General features: G+C 34.2%; 2 protein-coding genes across 4 annotated transcripts in view; one reads left to right on the top strand and one right to left on the bottom strand.

Annotated features, from left to right (window-relative positions):
- Positions 1-78: 78 nt before the first annotated feature.
- Positions 79-17322, bottom strand: LOC128203562 (protein melted-like). Its single transcript, XM_052905028.1, has 10 exons — positions 17189-17322; positions 13115-13257; positions 12879-12944; positions 12389-12473; positions 8604-8664; positions 7171-7422; positions 3066-3254; positions 2710-2815; positions 1833-1950; positions 79-225 (listed from the first exon to the last, which is right to left on the bottom strand). The coding sequence occupies exons 6-10, from the start codon at positions 7293-7295 to the stop codon at positions 80-82; spliced, it is 684 nt and encodes a 227-aa protein (XP_052760988.1). The 5' UTR covers positions 7296-7422; positions 8604-8664; positions 12389-12473; positions 12879-12944; positions 13115-13257; positions 17189-17322; the 3' UTR covers position 79.
- Positions 17323-19749: 2427 nt separating this feature from the next.
- The window catches only part of LOC128203565 (uncharacterized), a 34119-nt gene continuing 33003 nt past the window's right edge, over positions 19750-20865 (top strand). For 2 of the 3 annotated variants that reach the window (XM_052905033.1, XM_052905035.1), the window contains exon 1: positions 19750-19820. The gene's annotated coding sequence lies outside the window, so the exon portion shown is untranslated. Of the gene's footprint in view, positions 19821-20606; positions 20743-20865 lie in introns of those variants that run through there. The other variant, XM_052905034.1, reaches the window with a different exon arrangement.

Raw genomic sequence — 20865 nt, 5'->3', positions numbered from 1 at the left:
TGCTATTTTAAGCATTTTCCATATAAGGTAATCCTCTACTTCCGATACCGAAAAACTTACAACAGGCCTCTCTATGACTTCATACCTGGACAGCCAGGAACATGAGATGGATCCAGGTCTTTGGAAGCTTGGTGTTTAGGATGAAAAACTGCTTCCCATATAAACAATTTGTCCCCTTTATTCCACACTGGAAATTGAGACGAACATAGCGCTTATGTCTGCCGTCTGAAAATACATAATTTAAACACTTAAATTTTGCAATAAAATACAATTTGGATTCATTTTACAAAATATCTATTTCCAACTTCTGGGCGTTAGTTGTGTTGTTTATTTTATTCCTGTTGATGGAGTTATATTTGGGGGCATGATTAATTGTGTACAACAAGCGACAGACAAAGTCCCCTCCATCACTATTTGCATAGACTGTCAAATCCCCCCACCACCAATATTTGCATAGACTGTCAAATCCCCCCACCACCAATATTTGCATAGATGGTCAAATCCCCCCCACCAATATTTGCATAGATGGTCAAATCCCCATCCACCAATATTTGCATTTACAGTCAAATACCCCCACCACCAATATTTGCATAGACGGTCAAATCCCCCACCACCAATATTTACATAGACAGACACAATACCCCCCCCCCCCCCCCCACCAATATTTGCAAAGACAGACAAAATTCCCTCACCACCAATATTTGCATAGATGGTCAAATCCCCATCCACCAATATTTGCATAGATGGTCAAATCCCCATCCACTAATATTTGCATAGACTGTCAAATCCCCCCACCACCAATATTTGCATAGACTGTCAAATCCCCACACCACCAATATTTGCATAGATGGTCAAATCCCCCAACCACCATTATTTGCATAGATGGTCAAATCCCCCCATCGTCAATATTTGCATAGATGGTCAAATCCCCCCACCACCAATATTTGCATAGATGGTCAAATCCCCCACCACCAATATTTGCATAGATGGTCAAATCCCCCACCACCAATATTTGCATAGATGGTCAAATCCCCTACCACCAATATTTGCATAGATGGTCAAATCCCCTACCACCAATATTTGCATAGATGGTCATATCCCCCATCACCAATATTTGCATAGATGGTCAAATCCCCCACCACCAATATTTGCATAGACGGTCAAATCCCCCACCACCAATATTTACATAGACAGACAAAATACCCCCCCCCCACCAATATTTGCAAAGACAAACAAAATGCCCTCACCAGCAATATTGGTAAATAGGCAGACAAAATTCCCACCATTACCAAAATTTTGCATAGGCAGACAAAACTCCCCCACCACAAATATTTGCATAGACCGTCAAATCTCTCCACCACCAATATGTGCATACGTAGATATATACTCCACCACCAATATTTGCAAAGGTGGACAAATTCCCCCCACCATTATTTGCTAAGGCAGAAAAAGTTCTCCACCACCCCAATATGTTAACATTTATTGCATAACTTGTACTATATTTAGATGTTCACATTCCTACTCACAAACAACTTAATAGATTGATTACCTACAACCTTGACTTTGTAGGTCATTGGAGAAATTGGTGGACTTTTTCTTTGTCCATGGAGGTGTATGGCCATACAACATATCCAATTTTACCCACAATGCCATATTTTGTACAAGGATGGGTCCTATCCGAGGCTATTCCATCTAATTACTTCCTATAAGACAATTTACCGTGCCTTACTTATACCTTATCACAATTTGTGATTTTGCTTAAGTGTAACTACAATCCTTAATAAGTGCATATGGCGTACATGTTCAACATCTACGAACTTGTCCTGCCTTACCCACAATGCTGCATTTGGCTGGTAGGGGAATCCTAGCGGAAAGACTGCTGATAAACTTCCTGATTGTGTCCATGTGTTTCTCGCAGAAGTGCTGAACACCATCTCGAAGTGGCTCAGGCTGGAAAAGGAGTTTGCCTAGTGTTAGCTTTTACTGAACTGTAAACAAGAGAATAATGGGTGTCTTGTGTTGGTTGTTATTCGTTCATCCAAACAAAGGGCAATAAATGCCATTATCATTTAAGCAAGAGTTATCAATCTTGCTTCTCATTTGCATATTGTCTCTTGAAAAATGAGGACTAAGTTGTACCGATGTTTGAATGTATTGAACAGTTTAGAGTAATGGCAATGGTTCAAGTTGTTGCACTACAACAATGAGGACAATGTCAAGACCATCCAAAATACCCTTAATGTTATTATTCAAACAACAGGCAAGATTTGAATGGCAGGATAATTTCATGCAGGAAAGACATTAAAAAAATGACACTGTAATGACTTGTTCAGTATTTGACTAAAGGTCGTTTCATTTAAAAAAAACTTTAAAATTCTTCAATCATATGGATATATTGATTATAGAATCCGTGACACTCATAAAAGGTTTCTAGAAAATTAATATTTAGGGTTACTGGCCTCATTCCTTGAAGTATCCTTAATCCTTTACAACAGGATTAATCTAAGATTAATATTTTACTTTGGGTTTAATTTGTGTAATATTTGAATTTGAAGAGTTTCGTAGTTTGAAAGAAAAATATCTTTTAGATAATCATGATAAATTAATTTTGTTAATTAAAATCAAAATTAAGTATTAAATTAGGTTTAATGAAATAATCTACTTCAGCTTGTTATGCATAAGCAATTTCTAGATAATTGTGGCCCGTACCGGAAGTCCTGAGCTGCTGTTCTCGCTGTTTAGAGATGCTCTATCCAGGGTTGATGTCGGGCTGACTGGTCGGTCACTCAGTGATCTCGAGTTGGCGATACTCATTCTAAAGTAATTAAAAACGTTTGTGGTATGCACATACAGGTTTATAATTGAATAATGCTTTTCAAATGCCAGAAATGTACTTGTATCTTGTTGTATAAAAGTGTTTTCTTTATTTTTGTCTTAACTTCACTCATTTTAGCGAACGCTATCCTTGTCAGCGATAATACATTATACTAAAATATAGTTTTTGTTAATAAGTTATTTTCAAAAGCATGTGTCCTCCTTTCGCATATGATAAGAAAGGTACCAACCTTGATGATGGTGTGAGACTAAGCTGACTGGATCTGTTGCTGTGTGGGACTTGTTGTTGTTGCTGCTGCTGCTGTTGTTGCTGTCTCACACCGACGACATTACTGGGGTAGGCTGAGTTGCCAACAGTGATAATGGTCACTGTCCCTTCCGTCTGGCTGGATACGGACCGCACCTCCTTTGGACCCGAGCTAGAGTAGAAATATGTGAGGCTGACAATTGAGGGGCACACTTTAGGTTGATAAAGGGGCAACGTATAAGTTAATAAAGGGGCGCCCTATAGGCTGATAAAGGGGCACCCTATAAGTTGATAAAGGGGCACTATATAATCACTATAGGTTGATAAAGGGGCACTATATATTCACTATAGGTAAAAAAGGGGACACACCATAGGTTGATAAAGGGACACACTATAGGTTGATAAAGTGACACACACTAGGTTGATAAAGGGACACACTATATGTTGATAAAGGGACACACAAAAGGCTTATAAAGGGGCACACTATAGGTTGATAAATATACACACTATATGCTGATAAAGGGACACACTATAGGTTAATAAATAGACACACTATAGGCTGATAAAGGGACACACTATAGGTTAATAAATAGACACACCATAGGCTGATAAAGGGACACACTATAGGTTGATAAAGAGGCACACCATAGGCTGATAAAGGGGCACATCATAGGTTGATAAAGGGACACACTATAGGTTGATAAAGGGACACACTAAAGGTTGATAAAGGGATACACTATAGGTTGATAAAGGGACACACATAAAGGGGCACACTATAGGCTGATAAAGGGGCACACTATAGGCTGATAAAGGGGCACACTATAGGTTGATAAGGGGACACACTATAAGTTGTGGCTGAAATAAAAAAATATAATTAACTATATGACTCAGGATTACAATATTTTATTGGGCCAAATAAAAAAAATGTCTTGTTTCTGGTCACCCGACCGACCCTACTTTTTACCCCCCGACCGTTTTTTTTTTATAGCGTAAAGACCGTTTTTTATAATTAGCGTAAAGTGAGCCGGGATTCCCGGTCCCGGCGCCGAAGAGTAAACCGCGCTATCCGACAGTAATATTATATTTGTGACGTGTTTTTTATACGGCCGTCTCGAAGATGGCTGGCCCTGCGCAGACGACGTCTGTTACGCATTTGATAGCCATAAAAATAGACAAATGTTCGCACTTCAACGGTTGTAGTGTCATTAAAGTTGCCCATTCGCAAACAACAATAAAAAGTCTTTTCATCGATTTACATGGCGAGCGAGAAAATGTCCGACTTGAAACTAAATGTTCGGTAAGTTGTATGGTTGTTTAGATATCGTAAAAGGGCCATCGTAAAACAAATAATGCCTCGACCAAGAATGACAGTTTTGGCACCGACATTTTCGTAATTCAAAAGACTATCTATACACATATACAAGGTTTATTTGAATCGGACGAATTAAGGCAAAATAATGCCGACGAAGCGTGAATCATTATGCTGAGTGAATGGATTTAAATACTTCGTCTCTCTCAAATACCGAACGTCATATTAAAACGTTTCATTTTTGGACCTTCGTTTTTAAGGTTTTAAAGGATTAAAATTAATTTTCTGTATGAAGAACCATTGACATTACACTTAGTTAGGTGCCCGATACTATAATTAAAGCAGATAGAAGAATGAAGGGGCTATCTCTTATCTGGGTTATTTGATCAGTTTGCTTTTAATAAATAAAGTAGGAACTGTGGTCATTTAGATAAAAAGAGCTCCAGATATAAAACATATTTTGTGTTTTCATGATAAATATTTTCTTTGTGTATCCATCAAATCCTATCTTGTAACACCCAGCTTTTTGAGGCAATACTAGTCCTGCTCACATAGAAGAAAGGGTTTGCTGGATAAATATAAAAGAGATCTATGTGAAGCTCTGCATATATATTTATTTTTTTACAGACCGATGTACTGCCAGATTCTGAATTATTCGAGATTGATCCAGAACTAACAATTGGTGACCTAAAGGGGTTCTATCCTGTCAAATCACTGAAACTGCAATGTGTAACTGCAACACCAGATGAAACGAGCAGTACCAAAGGGGTACCAATAGCCACCACTTTGAATGCCTTCAATATTCTTCTGGCTGGCACGAAGGTTTTGGCTATGAATGCATATATATATATACCTTGATAAATTGGTCTATGGGGTTGGGACATGGGGATGTCTTGAATGAATAATGAACAGGTGAAAATGCTTATAGATTTATTCATATAAACACATGTCATTTTATTATTATTTTCATATATATGTGTGTGTGTGTGTGTGTGCGTGCGTGCGTGCGTGCGTGCGTGCGTGCGTGCGTGCGTGCGTGTGTGTGTAAATATGATCAGAACAAAGACATCATTTTTTATAAAACCTGTGAAAAAAATATTTAGATAAATATCTGACTCAAAATTTTCATATTAAACATAAAAAAATATACAGCTAAAGGTTATCACAGACATAGTTTTATGCATTGCATAAATCACTGAATCTAATAAAATGATATTTTGTCTCTGTGATGTTTAAATACCCAGTATTACGGTTTCTTCCATCCATGTTTATATTTGTTTTCTGACAAAGAATGACAATTGTTTCTTGAGATTATTTCAAATTCTAGTCTTGGACTTGTTGCTTCTTGTCATGTAATAGTGCTGTTGTTGTTCTGTTAAACTAATAAATACATAAATATGGTTATAAACTTGTGTCCAGTTTCCTTTAAGCCATATTTGATGATGTTGTATTGGCAGACAATATTTCATCATTTTTCAAACGCTATACTATTTCATTCCAAAGGTTTGAATAAAAAAATAAAAAAAAACAAAAAAAAAAACACCTACCTACCGACCCTGTTTTTTTTTAGGCATGTGACCAGAAACAAGACATGTTTTTTTTTTGGCCTTAACTTTGCGATGGTAAATGCTATATGGCAAACTTGTTGCATCCATTGATTTGTAATTATTTCTACCTTGTTTCCTTCATTTAAAAAAGTATAAACTATGAACATTAGAGGGGAATTACTTGTATTGAATTGCAATTATTAAAACTAGAGATTGCTCTTTTGAAAAAGTCCTTGTCTCCCCTATTGTGTGGATATAGCTGAGAAAAAATAAATGATGGACGTGAAATTAGTAATTTTGGACTGGAGACAAACTAACAGTGAAGTTTGGTTTATTCACCTCTATTGAATAGTGAAGAGAAAAAAGTGTTGTTGATTAATCTTGGAAAATGTAAACAAAGTTTGCATTGTATTAAATTTCTGGGCGCAAGCGTTATTCAATTTTTGATCAGAAACCCTTTTTCTGCTCAAGGTTATCGTGACCTTGACCTTTGACCTACTGATTACAAAATCATTAGGGATCATCTACATGACCAACTTGTATACCAAGTATTAAGTTCTTGGGTGCAAGTGTTCTTCTGTTACTAAGCGGTAAATGTTACTTCACCTCAAGGTCATGGCAACCTTGACCTTTGACCTACTAATCTCAAAATCAATAGGAGTCACATACTAGTCATGACTAACTAGTATAGCAAGTATTAAGGTTCTGGGGAATAGCGTTTTAAAGTTATTGAGCAGAAACCATTTTTAACTTAAGGTCATTGCCAACACATTGTTTTTTACCTGAAGGTAACCTTGACCTTTGACCTTTTAATCTCAAAATCAATAGGGGTCATCTTCTAGTCATGAACAACTAGCATTCCAAGTATGAAATTCCTGGACCCAAAGGGTCTTAAGTATTTGAGCGGAAACCAATTCTTCACCTCAAGGTCATGGTGACCTTGACATTTGACCTAGTGAACCAAAAATCAATACTAGTCATGACCAACTACTAGCATACCAAATTCCTGGGTCTAAGCATTCCATCATTATTGAGCAGAAACGAAGTGTAACGCTCAGACTGACTGACGGACTGACCAACGGACAGGGCCAAAACAATATGTCTCCCCATGAAAGGGGGTGACATAATTACTTGAATTGACCTTACTTTGTGTGCTTGCATCAATTAGCAGACGTTTTCTATTAACTAAACACAATGTAAGGGAGATAACTAGACAAAAACCAAATACATACTTCAACCGATTCTTTCCCTTTGCCAACAAGGAACAGCACAGAGAAGATGCTGCGAATCTGATGCCACAGGAACGCCCTCCCGACGATCGTGAGTTCGCACATTGTGAATCCGTCATCGGTCTCATCTAGAGTCTTGACTTCAACCTCCATGATTTTTCGAACATAGTTTGTAATGCCATCTTTAACATTGAACTTGCAGAAGTTGCGGAAGTCATATTAGCCAATCAATTTTTTGCCAGCTTCTTCCATGAGCTGTGTTGAATTAAAAAAAATCATAAAATCAGGAAATTTTAAGTCTTCAGATGATGTTTTTCTCCAAATCAATATTTACATGAAAATCAAACATTTTTTAAAGTCACACTCGTATTTAAATTCAATACATAAACATATTCGTATTTAAAATCAATACATAGACATATACAACAAACAAATTTTGAGTAATAAACCTTTAACTGCTTACTATATAATGCATTTGTGGAAAATATATTACTGGTAACAAGATTGTAACTGTGTATTTAAAAGATGAAAATGCACAAATATTAAATGACTGGTTAGTCCTATAGATTTACAATGATCAACTATCATTTCATAAGGTAGAAATACAGTGCTTTCTGCACCTTTCTTTAAAATTAAACATGCTATCCTTCATAAGAAACATGGTGTTGTATACATGTATATTCTTACTTTTCGGTAAATTAAAACAATTGAATTAAGTATGGTACATCTTATTTGGGAGTGGAAGTGCATCTTCTTAGTTTCCTTTGGAGTTTGCTACCCAAAAAATCTTTTAAGCATTTTTGCCTTAAACAAGAGCTTACAAGTTATTACAACATAAAATTAATCACTCTTGTTGGCACAAGGTTGTGCGAGTATGTGGTCTTGTTGAGGAGTAAAACAGAGTACTTGGAAAAAACCCACTTGGTTGGTAACCATGGTAACCACAAATCAAACTCACATGCTGTTTTACCAACCCAGATTGCCTAGGTCAGAAGGGAGTGTACTAACCAATGGCTAACCGGACATGCTTTATCTTTGAGGTAGGGATGTGTGTCTTACACTCAACACATCGTCTTTAACTTCCAAACACATGTGCAAAGTCATTTTAAAATATGACAAAAATACAGTCAGGACACAACAAACTATACGGTATATGCATATATTCTATATATAATGTCCAGGGCTGATCTTAATAAAGCATCTGAAGTCAATTCCTTACTCCTCATTTTCTTCAATGAAGTATCAAACTTATCATGATATATTAACTTAATACAATCTGACATATTTTATTTTCATTGCTTTAATTCAAGTTACATACTTTTATGTAAAAGAACACTGAATTCTTTTAATTTGACTATGAACGTTTTAGAAAATTGACTCAAATTAAGAAATGACTTGAGATGTTTTATGAATACCGCCCCAGGTTTATTACTTACCAGTATATTTCGGTCTCCTTTAGGGAAGGAATACTTGTACGTTCTTGTCCTGCAGCTGAACCTGAAATGATACCATTGGTTGACGGTATACCGTAGGAATCCTCTTTCCCCGTTCATCAATGTACTACAAACATGTCAACTGCTCAGACCTTGCCAGTTTTGAATGCGTTATTTAAATATATATTACAATTTCAGATTTAGGGAAAATGTTAGAGTTTTTCACATCATCAAAGACACCAATGCTATGTGACAATACTTTCGTGTAACTTGGTATACATAGCAGAACTTCTATAGATTGGAATGTATAATGTTTATTTACGCCCCCATCGTCTTTGACCCAAGTAAGGGTATCAGGCTTGTAAGGTAGTGGGGCTTAGCGCACAGGCAGAATGAAACCAACGTAAGGGCAATCCTGCTTTTAAAGTGTGCCAGAGTAAAGCAGATGATATGATCTCGTATTTACCTACCAAAATACAGGTAGTATTTTCAGTGAGGAGCCAGAGATTGGAGGTCAAGAGTCTTACATTCAAGAGTCTGCAACAAGTCCACGCTTCTACAGTTTTGGCAAACAGTTTATAAAGAAATACAATACAGTTTCCACCTACGGAGCATGGATTTCATCCAACTCATAACTTAAAGCCATAAGTGTTATTGATCAGGATAAAATGATGATCAAGTATTGTCGATAATCGATTGTAAAATCTATTATCAAATGTGGCGTATTCTCTTAAACAAGATGCCAATGCGGCAACGCCGCATTAAAACCGGATTTTTATTTGACGATGCAATTTTGCAAACTGAGGATTTGAGCTTGTGACCTAGTATTTTTAACCAAAAAGATCCATATTTATACTGAGTATGTATGTAAAGTAACCAAATGTCATGAAAACTGAAAAAAAATCAATATCCTGCAGGAAAACACTGTAATTTATGCTTAAATTCTATTAAACTTTAATGTGACTATGATATCCTGGAGAAAAAAATGTAAAAGTTTCTTGAAAATCTATTATACTTAAATGTGCCTAAGATATCCTGGAGGAAAAAAATGTAAAAGTTTCATGAAAAGTTTCATGATTTTTAAAAAAAAATATTATGACATCAGGAAAATATTTCCTAAGATTTGACCTAGTGACCTAGTTTTTGATCTGAGGTGACCCATATTCACAAATGTTTAAGACAACAAGCAGACAAATATTCTGAGCAAGTTTCATAAAGATTTGACAAAAATTAATGAATTTTTATGGCCGTGGAATTCTTTCTCCTAAGGCAGTAACTCTGTAATTAGCTGAAATAGAATTGCAATTCCTGTACACTGCACTCCCTCTCATTATGATCTATCACTGTATGAAGTTTTATTAAATTCCAACCAATAGTTTTAAAGTTATGCTCCGGACAAGAAAAAGGTAACAAAGGGCAATAACTCTGTAATTGGCTGAAAAAGAATTGCGGTTCCTGTACATTACACTTCCTCTCATTATGATCTATCACTGTATGAAGTTTTATTAAATTCCATCCAATAGTTTTCAAGTTATGCACAGGACAAAAAAACAAAGGGCAGTAACTCTGTAATTAGCTGAAATAGAATTGCGGTTCCTGTACACTGCACTCCCTCTCATTATGATCTATCACTGTATGAAGTTTTATTTAATTCCATATAATAGTTTTCAAGTTATGCTCCGGACAAGAAAAAGTAACAAAGGGCACTAACTATGTAATAAGCTGAAATAGAATTGCGGTTCCTGTACACTGCACTCCCTCTCATTATGATCTATCACTGTATGATGTTTTATTAAATCCCATCCCATAGTTTTTAAGTTATGCTGCGGACAAGAAAAAAGTAACAAAGGGCAGTATATATAACTCTGTTATCAGCTGAAATAGAGTTATGGTTCTTGTATACTTTTCAAGTTATACTCCGGATAAAACAAGCATTTTCAGTGAAAAGATATCCCCCGCCAACGATGGCTTGTTTGTGCTTGATGGCTTATTTGTGCTTGAAGGTTAAAAAAAAAATCTCAGAAAGAATAAGATAAGCACATTGGTTTATCCCTTTCCGAGCCAAATTATAAAATATCGACCAGGACTACTTTATGATAAAAAAAATTAACGAAATAAATCAGAGGGATGATTAAATAAAATTGTCTTTTCCGAAACTGCTTACTCGGAAACATCAATCATTGCAAAATAGTACAGTATAAGATAAGACGCCACCTTTAAAAGCGGCGTTTTATCTGGAACTGCACTATTTTCAACAGCATAGGTATGCGGTGAATGGGTTAAAAATCGATATTACAAAACTAAGGGGATGTCATTTATTACTACTTAAATAACACAGGAAAAATGTGAATACTAGGTTTTGCTACTTAAACCAACAGTGACACAAATACAATAGATATCTTTACTCTTCTTAAAGTGGCGCTAAAATGCATGGATAATTATATATCAGACAGTGTTATAATAAATGTAAATGATTTGATACCATATTCATTCAGTTGACTTCACAACGGCACATGTTTTGCCCAGTTGCAAACATGGATATTTTAATAAATCAAGAGCAAATAACTCATATAGAAATTACACAATCCAAAATATAAATAAACAGGCATCATCGCAGTATGTTGGTTCATATTTATTTCAAGTTTCAAGAATTTCTACCAACTAGTTACTGAGAAATGGCTGTAAATGAGAGTTTTTCAAAAAATCAAGGGCAATAACTCCAAGTACAATTGACCAATCCATAAAAAAATGAACAGGCATCATCCCAGTATAGTAATTCATATTTATTTTAAGTTTCATGAAATTCTGCCAGCTAGTGACTGAGAAATGGCTGTGAATGTGCATTTTTCAAAAAATCAAGGGCAATAACTCCAAGGACAATTGACCAATCAAATTTTTTTTTGGACGGGCATCATTCCAGTATAGTGGTTCATATTTATTTTAAGTTTTATGAAATTCTACCGGCTAGTTACTGAGAAAACGCAGGTGACAGACGGACAGACGGACGAACAGACGGAAGGACGGACGGAAGGAAAGACGGACGGACAATGCCATTTCAATATCCCCCTCCCTATTTCATAGGCGGGGGATAAAAAGTAACAAGGGGCAATAACTCAGTAATAAGCAAGAGTAGAGTTATGGTTATTGTACACTGCACTTCCTTTCACTGTGCTTTACCATTGTATGAAGTTCCAATGAATTCCATCCAGTACTTTTCAAGTTATACTCCGGACAAAAAAGGAATAAGGGGCAATAACTCAAAAATAAGCAAAAATAGATTATGGTTATTGTACACTGCACTTCCTCTCATTATGATCTACCATTGTATGAAGTTTGATTACCATTGGATAAAAACTCTTGATTTTATTACATAAAATGAAAACTTAAACGCAAAATTGTTAACACCCGCCCGCCCGCCCGGTTTTCGCCATTCTATAACCCGTAATTCTTCGATGAAAAATCCGGCTAAAAAGGCAAAATAGTGTACAACAACTGTATCAATAATTTGGTATTCAGCTAAAACATTAATGGTCTTGAATATATACTTCGTTACAAACAAAACACAGCAGAAGATTTTGCATTCATGTTTTTACCAGAAGTAGTAAACATCAAATAATAATTAAGTTTTTTATAGCCCGATACAATGTGTTCTTTACACCCTAAGCACCCTATTTATTTTCTGCAATTCCCTGCCCTTTATATAGCCTGGCTAAAATTCTAGAGGCATTGTGTTCATGTATTTCTGTATGGAAAACAGACTGTACTGTACAGTATTCATAGTTCCTTACCAGGTCTTTCATGCGCTGTCATCCCTTCTCTCACCTTCACCCCGACCCTCGACAGCAAGTTGCCACGTACATCAAGAGAGACAACCTGGAATGTACAAGAAATGTATTTTGATTGCCACTTTTGAAACTCTGTTAACCTCTGTCAATAACTTAATATATTGTTGCGTTTGGTCAAATTCTTTCTGAAGAAAAACAAATTTTGTATCAGTTGTTTTTATTTATATGTGGTTTTCTCCCTTGGATTGAACAGCAAGTTTATATCCTAAATCTGTTAATTTTTTGTTTTGACATTCTTAGTTAGACTATTAGGTAATTTCATTTGAGTATAAGCTGAAGGCAATTGTTATTGAGTACTCTCAAAAACAAGCACTAAAATATTGATACATTATCAAACTTCAGAAAGTCAAACTTTTGTCTGGGTAACTGAAAGATGTGCATACTTGGACTCAATAAGCTTGCACTTTATAAGGGCCTGGAACAGTTCACTTACTGTGTTCCACTTCCTCTGTGTCATCATATCCTGTGTAGTCATGGCCGAGGTACATGATCGTCAGGGCTACATGGTGTACATGTGAAAGAAATCGTAACAATAAATAACTTAACTTTTCTTACAAATAAAAATCATACATGACATGGTTATAAGGCTTAATAACCCGAACTTTTCTATAAACAAACTGGAAGTGTTTATGTATACAACGTCATTATGATTAAAGATGATATACGTACTTGTTGAAGTCAATGGGACGAAACTTCTTTTTCCTCTTCATAGCCATGCGGGGCATAGGTGGAACTACAGGGTTCTCTTCTTTGCTGGCTCTCTGAAGCACCTTCACATGAGTCTCAAGCTGATGGATTCTCAACATCAGCTCCTGCAACATTGTACATAGGTCAATGGCAGGAAATAATAAAAGCAGCTCCAAGTTTTACTTAATAGGGCAATACTGATGAAACCAAATAACCAATATATATTATTCATTTATTATGACATATTATTCATCTTCTAGTGTTTCCTTTGTGAATGTTTCATCATAATGCATTTATTATGGGTGTGATAAAACTCACAGTTTATTACTTCTTGCATAAAATGGTAATGATATTGTTCCAACTATTGATCCATACGGTTATAATTGCCAGATTAAGAAATATAAAAGAAATCTGATAAAGATAGTTTCTGGTAATTTTTTAACACTAAAGCCGATAAACATATTAAACTGATAATCCCGGGGAGCTTATTTACCCTCGCCATCGGGTTATACCTATTCGACTATGTTTTACATTAATTCTACAGTTTATAAAACATGTTTCTGCTTCGTTGATCGTAACGTGGGTGCTATGGACTATATGTATATATGTTAAATTCTACACAATAAGTAAAAATCTACGGTTAGAAGTTCAATATTAAAATCATTTTAAAAATCATTTTAAAATCGAACAATTCAAATAGAATGAATAGATAAATAGAAATTCTACTAGAAAGAATTATACTCTATGAATATAAAAAATAAAAAATTACAAACATTTTAGGCCCAGCCTACATTTATATAAAGAAAAGGTCTAAATAGTAAAAGAATCTATGAGAATAAATGTTTCATATATATGTTTAGATAGAACGTATCCTTGGAATTATATTAACTAGCTAGTTCGAAAATTTTAAAATGAAGGATTTCTTACCAGCTAGTTTCCTAAACCTCCCCTATCAATGACAGGGGCTGTATGTGCTGTATGGGCTGGACTATGCCTCAGTGCGTTTGCCTGGATTTTATTATTATATTTTTGATTAAGGATTTTTAATAAAGGATTTGTTATACAACAGCGCCATTCAAAAGAAAAAAAAATACACGTATGTTATGAAAATTTATAAAAGTGTCCTATTGTTAATGTTGTTTTTGTTGTTGTAGTTTTTTGTTAGGACTTATTAAACCTGGGGCTACCCATGGGGCTGGCACATGGGGGCTTAATGGAATTTGGGTATTTACAGGGTGCCGATATGTAGTACAGTGAATCTAAAAGTCCTCTTGTAAACCAACCACAGGGGCCGCCCCAGGTTTATTGAACAGCATGATGGTAAATGACAAATTAATATTTTTACTAACAATAAAGTTAATGTCGCTGTGTGACCAGGCAAACCAGGATAAAGAATGTAACCAGTCCCAGCATCAGATTTCATCCTGTGGTGTTACAATATGAGTTGGGCTTGCCAAGGATTTTTTTAACTTGAAAAGAAATAAAAAAATAGGAATTGTTTGTTCCTCCAGGAGGAATTTAAAAGATATATTAAAACCATTTCCGGTTGGTAATTAAATGTTGGCATAAACAAAGACTATACTGATTATTAGATTGAACACGATCCTATTCAAGGCCACTGTTAAAATTGTAATTTATATTTTAAAATGATATAAACATTATTTACATAAAAAAATGGATTCTCACCCAGGAGGAACGATAAATAGATAATATGCAATGGCTGGTTATTAAAACAACATAGAAACAAACTGCACGAAGCCTGGTCTCCCTGTAAATGTGTGGGTTTAAAAGTAGAAAATGAAAATAGAAAAAATATTCTACAGGGGTGGCTCCGTTCAGTATTGTTAATTATTCCTTGCTCCGGAATAGAGAAAAGAACGAGTTCGAGAGTTGCTTCTTTTTTAAAAATCTCTTGTTCGACTGTTATTGGCTATGAAGTGTTGTTTCACATCCTGTGTCATAATTTTAAGTTCTAAAGGTCTACTTTTTGTACCAAACATTTAAATCTATGTCACTTGTGTGCATTTCTTTAGTCCTTGCAGTCAAGGAAAGTTTTCATTCACACACTTCATTTATTTTATCTCTGTTCTTGAACCGAATCCAGTCTCTCGTGTTTTGCACAAAAATATCTTGTAAAACCACTGATATAGCAGGTGCTATCAGATCAATGGTATCAACTGCCTTCTCCTGTTAAGTATCAACTTGGCGGACCCAAACGTCCAGAATGGACATCTCTTAAATTAAATAAAATAGTTTTATCATCATCCAGGTTAGCCAGAAAAATAAAAATATAAAAGACTCTAAAGAGTCTGTTAAAGCTGCACTCTCACAGATTGTTTTACTTAAATATGAAAATCTGTGATCCGATGTTTTGTCATCAGTCTTATATCACTAGTTTTTTTATACGTTTGCATAAATTTGCCAAGTTCGAAGACAAAAAATTAAACAGTTGTCAAAATGTTTAATCTGTGAGAGTGCAGCTTTAATATCAGTCTGATATTTAAATAACTACAATTTACTAGTACATTATTTATAAGCTGTTATTCTAAGACCTGTTTATTTGTTTATATACAGCACAGCAGTCAGTATTTAAATGCCCTTCTTAATCACATAATAATAATAATAATAATAATAATAATAATAATAATAATAATAATAATAATAACTTTATTTATAGAAGGTAACACATTAAGACATAGGCATCATATTATGAAAAACATAACACACGTCTTATTTACAATGCGGCCTTCTAAAAGAACATACACAGACACACACACACACACTAAATAAGATGTGATGCAAATAATTAATACTCAAAACACAAATGTGAAAACACATTTTGAACAATACCGCAAAAATACATATTGTTAAAAAAGCATTATTACATTTTTTCGTCATGGCCTATAACTAGAATTAATTATCGTTTTAACATGTAAAATGCTTAGAATGGGATTTCAGAAAGGTACGTATTAAAATGTAATACGAAAACATAAAGAAACATGAATATAATACATTCATTTAACACATCAATGCTTAATAATACATCAATTTGTACCTAAATGTTAACAAGAAAACTCATCAAAATTGTTTAATTGAGTAAGTAGGACAGTCACACATTTATTTAACACCTTACTCAACAAATACATACGTATAAACTATACCTGTAGTATGCATGGAATTATGCATATAATTTTTACAACGGATTTTGCGATTGATAATGTAAATAGAACTTCTTACAGCGGGTTTTAAATGTCTTTTCCGTGTTAGACTTACGTATTTCTTCTGGTAAAAAATTCCAAACTTTCCCACTGTAGCATGCAAACGAGTGTTTCTTGTATTGTGTTTTATGTCGAAAGTGAGCAATGTCTTGTCGCGTGGAAGATCGTAATCCATATCTTGTGTTGCTAGATATCTTAATAATGTCTCTTATGTAACTCTGTGTAAGATTATTAATAGATTTAAATACCATAACAGCCGTTTGATATCTGCAACGGTATTCAAATTGAAGCCATTCTAATTTTTTAAATAATTCATGCGATGGCGTTCTAATAGGCTTAAAGAGAATAATTTTTGCAGCTCTTTTTTGAAGCAAGGTGATTCTTCTCATATGCGTTTGCTTACTTTTCCCCCAAACGCTACAACAATAGTCAAACATAGGAAGTATATACGATTTATAAAACAATTGTCTCATTTGATCCGTTAAAAAATAATTGAGTCTTTTTAAAAGGTCTATCTTTGCAATTGCTTTAAGCTTCATTTACTTGACTGCTTTAAAGTTGCATATTTTAACATTTTCACACTAATTGTAAAAAATATCATTCATTTAATTTAATAACAAACTCAATAAACCACACTTTAATGCATACTTCATAACAATCAATATGTATTTGAAGTCTTTGAGAACTACTCTGTCTTTACCATTGTTATTTTACCCCACCCACTTAAATGTGTACTAAAGTTGGGTATAAACGTCAAAAACTTCATTGACATTTACAAAAAACGGTATAAATTTATAGAAAAATGTATAAACTGATGTTCATAACATGTTTTACTCACCTATCAATCTATTTGCCAATTATGCTCTTCCTTTCACTCGTATCAATAACTAGGAAATTGAATGCGGAAATAAACCGGAAGTCACCTTTGTCGCAAAGCATTATGGGCTTCTGGAATAAGGCGAATTGGTTGTGCTACTTGAACACTCTCCCCTAATGGAGGTAATCTTGTGGAGAAGCTTCCTAGTCAAATAGCCCCCAAGTCAAATAGCCCCCAAGTTAAAAAGCCCCCATTTTGGTCAAATAGCCCCCACTCACATTTTGAAATTGGTCAAATAGCCCCCAAAAAACGCCCCTAATTTTTTTATATGTATGTATGCATACTTATGTTATTCCAAAACACTTTTAAACCTTTATTTTTACAAAATGAAATTCAATTCACATTATTGGTATATTAATATATCAGAAAATTTTACCAAGTAAGAATAACAAACGTTTTAAATTATTACTTATAAATAATATATTATTACATCAAATCTACATTTTAAATATTTTTAAGTCATAAGTTTTTTTTTGTTTTTTTTTTGGTGTGTTTCTTTATTTTAATATTGATTACGCATCAAACTTAAAGCTGCACTCTCACAGATTTATCGTTTTGACAACTTCTTATTTTTTGTCTTGGAAAGAGCCAATTATTGCATAAATATCTGCAAACCAGTGATAAAAGATTGCTGACAAAAGATTTGATCGCATATTCCCGTTCGAAAATTAATGTTTTATGGCTTAAAACGAAATGCTTAAAACATCAATTTTTGAACTTGAATATAAAAATCTGCGATCTATTTTTTGGTCAGCATTCTTATATTACTGGTTTCCATGCATTTTCGCAAAAATCAGCTTGTTCCAAAATTAAGGAACAACAAGAATATACATAAAAAAAATTGAAATAATTTACACATTATTCACATCTTTTAAATACACATTTACAATGTATGATAAAATGTATAATGTATTCTCATTGTACAATACAATATTACAGTCCAGTGTTTTTGCCCTCCAAACTTATCATTTTGATAAAGTTACCCAGGGTCAGTGTTTATTAACGCCTCTGTGATAATGATGTAAAGCAAGCCACAGAGTTATAAATACTGACTGCCCAGCTGGTATTAAATTTCTAACACTTTTTTCTGAGAACTGAGCTTTACATCGTATTTTCACTTGTTTTTGTCGTTCAAAACATTTCCGAACCGATTTAGTATACTTTAAATATTTAAGTGGAAGAATTAATTATAATGCATTTCTTTATAATAAGACAATTAAAATTTACATACAACATTGAACACTTCAAGGTACATGGAATGATCATTTCAAGGCCAGAGTATGAAAAATACCCCATTTTTCCAATATTCTTTTCTTCTTTTTAAGTTTATTTATCTATTTGTCCTTTCTTTGGGACTCATATGCTATAAACATAGATTGCTAAAATTTCAAATACATTAAATTATCATGAAAAGCTATAATCACACTCTTATTTCAGCTGATACTTTAAAAGTTAACACATTCTTGATTCTTATTATTTTAAGAATGAAAAAATCAACGTGAATACGTGCAGTTTAAATGTTTTCTGACAGGACAACATTTTTATTTCTCTTCAATTACTGCAACATAATATCGCTTAGTGAATAAGAGTTGTAATAAATATTGATATTGATATCTTACGTGAATAAAATTAGCTTCATCATTATGTCTAATGTTCTTTTCAACACAAACTAATGGCATTTTATTAAAAAAAGTCAATGTTATCAATTACCATATAATTGCGTCCAAAACATACCACAAGTGCAAATTTGCAAACGTGGCATAAAAACGCAACATATCGTAATGATTAGATGATATAACTGTTTCATAATTTACTTCATACGGACATACAATACTACGCATTTCAAAATGCAGGTCAAAATCATTAAATGAATGTGAAAATACAAATATGATAATATCGACAGCATTGTTTTGTTAAAATCTTCGTTTTATTTGAAGTCATAGCATAACTACAATCACAAAACAGCTAATAAATATATTTTATCTCTTTTTCCATATTAAAAGTCAAGTCAACCATGCATTGTCCCTACTTGAGCACATCCAGTGTAAAACAAGCTACATATGAAATATTTGTGTGAGTTTCATGTATGCCCATTCAGCCGGACTATATAGAGAAAATGTTTTTTAGCAGGCCGGTGTCGGTCAGATCGCCAGATCTGTACAGGTCCCACGCAGCGAACACACGTCCCTGCATGGACCTGTACGTACGCTGCCTTCTGGTTACGCTGCAAGCGTTGTCCTGAGACCAGACGGATATATATACACATATCTTAAAAATATTACAACTTACATTCAAATATCTTAAAAATATTACAACTTACCTTCAAATATAAATTCAAATAAAAAAAGAAGTGGGGGCTATTTGACCAAAATGGGGGCGTTTTGACCAAATTGGTGGCGTTTTGACCATTTTTTTCCAAGTGGGGGCTATTTGACCAAAAGTGTGGGGGCTATTTGACCAAAATGGGGGCTATTTGCTTGGGGGCTATTTCACTTGGGGGCTATTTAACCAGGTTCCGTGGAGAAAGTGTCACGTGACGAATTCAGTCAATGGACCTCAATGGAATAGGGATAAACTTACGACCTATCGAAAGGTAAGTCTGCCGTTAAATTCACTTTGATTATTCATTAGACACGCACCACTAGTAGTATTATTATGACTGGAAGTGTGCACTATTATGAGATTACGATATATACTACTTACACACACAAACTTGATCAATGGAAGTCACGTGACCGTTGGAATGTTTCCCACGGTGATTACTCATTTACTGTACTGTAAAGATTATTGTAAACAAAATTTTAAGGCCAATGTTTTAACTTTATATTAACCTGTAATTGATCACAGTTTTGATACTATTCTTCATTTAAACAGTTATTAGTGCTATAGATCTTATATTAGTCATTCTAAAATGCCGTCCAGGCTTTTTTTTTAATGATGGTTAGCCTGGACAGGCTAACCATCATTAAAAAAAAAGCCTGGACGGCATTTTAGAATGACTAGATCTGATATTAGTCAATGGATAAAATTTATTTAGGCATTTCGAGTTTTTCTGACATTGTTAAATTGCAGTTATTCATAGTTATTTTTAGTCCAAATAATTGTACGTTGACGTTTTTTTTTAGATTTTTGATATGGCAAATCCAGGAATCCAGGTTAAAGCATATAGCGTCTATAAAATATCATAAAAACTAGAAATATTACCAGATAATGTTATTTTATATTAGTTCCGTACACAAAAAATAAATATCCAACTTATAATTATGAGTTTGACGGCTTTTCTTCATTTCATTCTGTCAAAACATAACGATATATACATGAAGGGCACATGCAAGGCTTCAGGGCACAGTTTTAAATAGCTCGGAACATATTGGCCATGGCCGAGTTGTGACGATTGTATAACGAGGTCTATCTCGAAGCTTTGTCGGAGGAGGCCGGGTAATTACGATTGTATCGAGTTGTTCCCCTTCGCATAATTGTTGTCTGTGTCAGTCAACTTCCGTTTTATTGGAAAGGTAAACAACTTGTTTTAATGCATTAAATGCTTGTTTAGTGCAAAATAACATTTCACTTACATGGTAAAATATTAATATAACTCTTTATGATCAATTTCAACCATAAAATACTTCACTTAAAAC

This window comes from Mya arenaria, chromosome 9 (genome assembly GCF_026914265.1).
Source record: "Mya arenaria isolate MELC-2E11 chromosome 9, ASM2691426v1".
NCBI lineage: Eukaryota > Metazoa > Mollusca > Bivalvia > Myida > Myidae > Mya > Mya arenaria.
The sequence above is the reverse complement of the archived record's forward strand: the minus strand, read 5'-3'. Positions and strand labels throughout refer to the sequence as shown.

Excerpts from the sequence above, each read along its gene's own strand:
- LOC128203562 (XM_052905028.1), bottom strand. The coding sequence starts at position 7,295 with ATGAGACCGATGACGGATTCACAATGTGCGAACTCACGATCGTCGGGA. Across the intron at positions 1,951-2,709 it reads ACAGCAGCTCAGGACTTCCG|CCTGAGCCACTTCGAGATGG; the intron begins GTACGGGCCACA and ends CTCCTTTTCCAG. Across the intron at positions 226-1,832 it reads AGCCAAATGCAGCATTGTGG|ACGGCAGACATAAGCGCTAT; the intron begins GTAAGGCAGGAC and ends ATGTATTTTCAG.